This window comes from Melozone crissalis, unplaced genomic scaffold, assembly GCF_028551555.1.
Source record: "Melozone crissalis strain CALT ecotype California unplaced genomic scaffold, PUWL_Pcris_2 ptg000017l_1, whole genome shotgun sequence".
Lineage (NCBI taxonomy): Eukaryota > Metazoa > Chordata > Aves > Passeriformes > Passerellidae > Melozone > Melozone crissalis.
The window spans coordinates 8,922,187-8,928,824 of record NW_026535795.1 but is presented as its reverse complement, the minus strand read 5'-3'; the positions used below and the strand labels follow the sequence as shown (position 1 = coordinate 8,928,824).

The 6,638-nt window shown below is 54.6% G+C and overlaps 1 protein-coding gene across 1 annotated transcript; it reads right to left on the bottom strand.

Moving 5' to 3' along the window:
• Positions 1-5,041: 5,041 nt before the first annotated feature.
• Positions 5,042-6,094, bottom strand: LOC128936080 (P2Y purinoceptor 1-like). Its single transcript, XM_054274777.1, has one exon. It carries the CDS (start codon positions 6,092-6,094, stop codon positions 5,042-5,044), a length of 1,053 nt encoding a protein of 350 aa, XP_054130752.1.
• Between the last annotated feature and the right edge of the window lie 544 nt (positions 6,095-6,638).

The window sequence follows — 6,638 nt, the reverse complement described above, 5'->3', positions numbered from 1 at the left end:
TTCCAGGCACTGGGACACCAGATCTGCCATGAATGTGACAGAGGGAATTAAATTAACAATAGGCTTTTTTGGAGGCAGACAAACCACCTGAGGTAAATGGAGAAATAAACCAGAAGCTTTCTGTGATCTGAAACATTTAACTGACTTTTAGGTGCTTTGTGTGTCTCTTGAGGCAGGAGCTGAGGCAATAACAGGCGGTGATGCTCTGGGTGTCCCTTGGGCATCTCCACACATGCTCAGGGATGGCCATTTGGGGGTTTCTGGCTTGAGAACCACGTGTGAGCAGCCCCCTTTATATAGGCAATGAGTACCTCCCCTAGTCTGGGATTGGCAGGAGTGGCTGCAAGTCCAGCACTCATCCCAGTGCTGAGCCTTTGGGAGAGGATGTGTCCTGTACTCCCAGCTGAGTCTGCTGCTTTGTCCATGAGCCACCCTCTGCTTTTACATGCCCCACTGGAAAGGAAAATAAAGTTTCAGGTCATGAAGCCTCTCTCCCTCAGTGTGTCCCTTGTGCTGCTGGTGTCTGCCCTGGGGCACCCTGCCAGAGCTTTTCCCACATCCCAGCTCAGTGCAGTGGGACAGTGGCTCCAGGGATGGATCTGTTGTTTCAGCTTTGCACATAGAAAGTTTCTTTCCTCCAACAGCCCTGAGGAAGCTGCAGCATCTCATGATGGGTAGTGCAGACCTGCTGGGGTCTTGGATTGCCCCAGGCTCATGGAGGAGCTGCATCCCAAAGGAGCTGCATCCCCATCTCCTCTGGGCTCTCAGCATGGCACTGTGTGGCCAGCACTACACATTTTCAAAGAGGGGTTTGTGCCTCCCAACCAAGTAACACTTCATTCAGTGAGAATTCCTGGCTCTTGGCACCCCCACCAGTGAACTGCCCCTGAGCTCTCCTCCGTGCCAGCAGCTCCCCATTGCCATGGGACTGTCCCCCACTGCTGGACTGGACTCACAGAGGTTCTGCAGGGTGGGCTGTGCTGGTAGGAGCAGCCTGGGAGCTGTGGTGGGTGGCTCTCCCCACCTCTGCTGAGCACAGATGTGCCCCTCTGCACCTCTACATCTGAGCAAAGCAGCCAGGACAGGGTTAATCTGTCTCCTGTCCTTGGATGTCCTGAGCACAGCACGGAAGCAGCCTCTCCAAGGAGGAGCTGTGGTGCCTTTGGAAAGCCTGGGAGCTCTCTGATGCTCCTTAGGGTAAACTTTTTGCCCATAAGTCCAAACAAGCAGAAGAATTTCACGCTGGCTGGGCTGTGCGTTGGCACGAAGGGCTCTTCAGGGAGCCAGATCGGATCTGAGCGTCTCCTGCTCATGACAGAACGGAGGTGCTGGGCAAAATTCAAATGATAGCTTCCTCCCAGGATGCTGAGGAGGCAGCACAGGTCGTGGCGCATCTCCCGGGGCTTTCTCACTGCCCCGCTCCTGTGCTGGCGCCTGCCTCGAGCAGCGATCCGGGGCAAGGAGCTCTTGCTGCGGGGGATATTTAAAGGAACGGCGTAAAAAATGCCACAGCTCTTTTAAACGTGGGCTGGGTGAGTCCTCGAGGACAGCTCGGTGCCCGCAGGGTGCACCGCAGTCGCTGCGCAGCGTACATACAAATGCGAGCGGGGCCGGAGCCGCCGAGCGCTCCTGCCCTCCCGCCGCCCCGGTCCGCGCAGCACGGCATCCATCGCCTATTTATAACTGCAGGCACCGCAGGAGGGGCACTGGACTGATGGCTTCACGCAGGCACGCTAAGTGTTGTTCTATTTCTGTGATTTGCTCTCTTCTGCACAAGCTGTTGGTCCCTCGGATGCCAGAGCACTCCGTGTAGTGTAGACAAAGACTCAGCTTTTTCTCTTTTATTAAAATATTCACCAACAGCACCCCAGTGGCAGGTATATTTACCATTTTTCTGAGCTCACCTGGATAATTGCATCTACTATTCCTTCCCAGTCTGATCGATACCCTTGGTAAATAAGATAACCTGTCAGGTCTGTTGTCACTGCAGCCAAAGGTACTTCAGCAATGAAATTGTTTTGCTGAAGAAATAAATGGCTCTCACAGAGTCTGAGGATGTTGTGACCTTTCATCAGTGACCTGAGTGACTCATCCCTTTTTGAGTGCACACTGCAGCCTCCCACCATGCTGTAAAAGATGCTCCACCAAAGTCCTACTGCTGGGTGCCTGCAGCAATGGGGACCCAAATCCTGTGGGAGCCTCCTGCTCTGGCTGCTTCTCCTCCAGCTTCACACATGCTCTGGGCTGAGGGTTCTCATGTTATGGCCATGGCCTGTTTGTCCAACAGGGGCCCCTGCACCATGCCAGTGCCACAGAAATGTCCCCAGCACCCCCAGCCCTGTGTGCAGCAGCTCCCCTCTCCCGGGCTGTGAAGTCTCTGACACAAAGGCACGAGCCCACATCCTCAGCACAGGGCAGCCAACCCACACTTGTTCAGCAATCAGGGCTCCACTGGCCATATCAACACCCCTGAACTGAGTCAGAGCCTGATTTTATCTAATGTGTGCAAAATGAAATAAAGAATTAATCAGAGTTGACTTCTATGCATTTAGATGTTGCTGATAGCAATATTTCCTTCTTGTAGAGTGTTTTGCATGCCAAAAAAACACCACAGTTCTGCATTTTGGAGGAAAAAAGTGATTGCACATCTGTGCATCTGTATGTGTGCCTGATATTTCTGCCTGACTGGCTTCCCTGGGCTGTCAGCTCAAAAGTTCTCAGTAACATAACAAACCTTGACTGCGTTTGCAACATATCCTCAACTAAGAGCAGTTTATTTAATGAAGCAAGAAATGCTGCCAAATTTCCAGGCTTGATCCTGATCCCATTAGTGTCAGGAGGAGAATTCCCACCATGTTTGATTTATTGGTTGGGTCTAATCTTGATAAAGGAGTTAAAAATCTGCTTTCAGCTTGATTTTGCAGACAAGACCATTGCTCCATGCTGCTGCAGCAGAGAGGCTGTGGGAAGAGCAGAGAGCACAGGTGGGATTCCTCTCACTTGCTTTTAGACATCTTCAGAGTCTGGCAACAGATAGCTAAGGGAGGGAAAGGGGAATGTTCAGCTGGCCATAAGGCAGGAGCCCGAAAGGGGTGATGATTCAGGAGGTAACCATGGCACAGCTTCTCCAGTGACACCAGCCCCTTCCTGCCAGCAGCAAATGCTTGTGGGTGGCCCTGCCAATGTCTGACAGAGTGCTGGGAGAAGGGGAAGAACAATTATGATGGCTCTCTGCCTTCCCTGCCTGTTTACCCAGTCCCAAAAGTTCTTCCCATGCCACAGGTGGCACCTGGGACAGGCTGGGTGCTGCCCTGGTTGCTCCAGGCACAATCCCACCCTCTGGTTCCAGGGATAAAGAGCCCTGGGAGGTTTTGAGAGGGGAGCTGTAGCATCTTAGGCAGGATCCATGTGTGAAGATGGAAGAGCTGGACAGCTTTCAGAGGCGTGGGTGTTTTCTGAGGAAAGGAGAAGAGTTCAGAGCTCTGGAGAAGCCCAGATCTGAAGCATGTGTGCAAGGAGCAGGGACCAGGTCTGATCCTAATGTCTCAATCTTCCTCCTACAGAGAGAGAGAAGATCTCATTGGTGCATTTATGCTTTATTTTTGGTTTTCCTCTGGATGAGGTGGGAGCTAGACATTTCAGCACCCTGAGTGGTGCTGAGCTGACTCAGTGTGTGCCTGTCACAGATCACTCCCTGCAGCCTCCCCGCAGTTTTCTGTCTGCAGAGCACTGGGAAGATCATCACCACTACCTGAGCAGGCAGGCCCCTGCTCCAGCCCGCAGGCCAGCTGGCTCCCAGGCCCCCATAAAGCTTTAAAAGAAGGCAGACAACTCACAAGTGAAAGCATGAGGTGTTTATTTGCACTGCAGACAACTGCACTGAAAGCCAGCTGTGCTCCCTCCTCTGCCCAGCTAAGGTGGGTCTATGTAGGAGCAGCTGACAGAGATAAATGTCAGGAAAAGAGCACAACATCCATCCCTGGGCCAGTGCTTTCCCAGAAAGGGCTGATTTTAGCTCACAGTCCACTTCCTTCAGCTGGCCTCCAAAAGCTGCTGCTGCTGCAAATCACATTATTGAATTGAAGTGTTTGAGCTGGTCATAGTGGGTAACACCGAGATAAAAATGAAAATACTGCTTGGGAGCCTCTGCTAACCTTAACAGCAGAGATCTGTCACCCCTGGTGATGATAAATCTCACCATCACATCCTGCCTTCACAAGCCTTCATGCCAGGGCTGCTTCTCTTTTTATTTGCCCATCTAATTTTTACAAGTAATATCTATAAGTAATCTACAAGTAATATCTATCTGAAAGCAGGAGTTCAGGCTACTGCAGTCATTCACCTTCCAAAATAAAACCCCGACCAGTAGCCTCCAAAAACTTTAAAATGCCCATTTGTTAGTTCTGCTATGTGCTCTTCCAAAAGAGAGGAAGTGATGCCAAAAATGTCTTTTTCTTCTGCGAAGGAGGTGGGCAATAGAGGATCCCACAGATCCCGAAACAGCTCAATCACCCAGGAACTGGCACAGCTTGGTAATGTACTTAAAACCTGATTTTTAAATGAATATTTCTATTTCCAAAGCTCTTCCTCCACTGCAAAAATTTGCCCTCTCAGCTGTTCTGCAATGCAGGACCTCTCCTTAGGTGAAAGAGGGAATGCTGTCTCAAACCCATGTACAGTAGAGAAGGGAGGATGCAGTGGAGGGACAAGGTGTCACTCCCTCCATCCCTCAGTCACACAGGAGCTGGAAAGCAAGGGGATGTTAACCAGCTCAGCCTGCTGCAGCAGAGGCTGGAGGGAAGTACTGTGGACTGGAGCAAATGTGATCATCTCTTTCCATAGCCAAAATAGTCGGGTTGAGTAGTTTTGCTTCTGAAATCTGGTCCCGGTTTTCTCTCAGATGCTGACAGTGCTGCCTGTCCCTTGTGTGCACAGAGCCCGTGATGCTGCTGTCACCATCTCTGCAAAGCAGGTGGGGGCTGCCCCCAGGGAGGTGCCAAGCACAAGCTGATGTGGCAGAAGCAGGAGGGTGTCAGGTACCTCAGAGCTCGTTAGAAGCCTCCCCCTTACAAAGAGTGTCGTTCCTCTTCTCCTCAGCTGCCTGGCCAGAGGTTTTGCTCCAGAAGGGTGGCCTCAGACACTGTCTGGCACTTTGGCTGATGCTTCTCATTCGTGACCTCCAGTCTTTGCTGGTGATCACATAGAGCAGGGGGTTGAGGGCACTGTTGAGGCTGGCCAGGCCCCGAGTCACCTGATAGGAAACATAGATATCCTTTGAAGCCTGTGTGCAGGACCCTGGTGGCCGCCAGCGAAAAAACAAGTTGAGGTTTCTGAAGATGTGGTAGGGGAGGAAGCAGATGGAAAAGAGAACCATGACGAGAATCACCAGCCCGATGCTTCTCCTCCTGAGACTGGCGTCCACGCTGTCATTCCTGCAGAGCACGAACACCACGTGGCAGTAGCAGCCGATGATGATGAGGAACGGGATGACAAAGCCCGTCACGGTGACAGCAAAGGTGTAGGGCAAGTAAACGTGCAGGTGCTCCTGTCCCGTCGTGTCGTGGCACTCTGTCCTGTTGCCGTCTGCCTTGCTGAAGGCGAGGTCGGGAGCTATCTGTGCGATGACCCAGAGCCACACCGCCACGCTGAGCCACACGGAGGAGGCGGCACCCCGGCACCTGCCCCGCACCCTCAGCGGGTGCACGATGCCCAGGTAGCGGTGGATGCTGATGCAGCTGAGGAAGCCGATGCTGGCGTACAGGTTGACGTGGAAGAGGCTGCGGGTGATGCGGCACCAGGGCTGCCCGAAGATCCACACTCTGCCCTGGCGGTAGTAGCTGACGAGGAAGGGCAGGGTGCTGACATAGAGCAGGTCGGCCAGCCCCAGGTTGCCCACCAGCAGGCTCAGGGGCTGGCGGGCACCATCGCGGGGCCCCGTGCACAGGTGCCACAGCCCCAGCCCGTTGCCCAGCAGCCCCAGGGGGATCACGGTCAGGTACACGGCGGGCAGGAAGCGCTGGGCGAAGGCGGAATCCACGGGGCAAAGAGCCCGAGTGCCATTGCCGGGCCACGTGGAGAGAGCGTCCGCGGCCATCGGGGGCTGCGGCAGCCGTGCCTGGGTGGCAGAGGGTGGCAGAGCTCGGGGGCACCGGTGCCGCGGCAGCTCCGTGTCCTCCGGCACAGGCTGCGGCTCCCCTCGCCTCTCCGCTCCGGCTGAGCCCGGCCCGGGGCTTCAGGGCGCTGGACTTTCCCCGGGACACGGGGAGGATGTGCCGAGAGCAGCCTCGGCCGAGCGGCTTCCGCCACTCCCCCGGCGCCTCCCCCAGCCCGCTCCGAGCCGGGGTCACCCCCGGCTGGTTCGGGGTGCCTGCAGGGAGCAGGAGGAAGGGAGGAGGCACAGGGATGCCTGAGGAGGAGAGCCAAAGCTTTCAGCCTGTTCCTGTTCTGTCCCACTCGCGGTCAGGAGAAACCTCCCAGTTATCCACACCGGGGGATGGAAGCTTGCACCCCATGAGCTGCTCTCCCTGCCACTCCTGACAGCTTTTCTCCTGGCTGCAAGGCTCAGAAATACCGGGAGGGCACTGGAAGTGTTCCATGGGGCTCCTGCTGCCATCGCCGGGGCCGCAGGCAGTGTCAGC

What these genes read in the sequence shown, in the direction of transcription:
- LOC128936080 (XM_054274777.1), bottom strand. Translation starts at nt 6,094, where the DNA reads ATGGCCGCGGACGCTCTCTCCACGTGGCCCGGCAATGGCACTCGGGCT.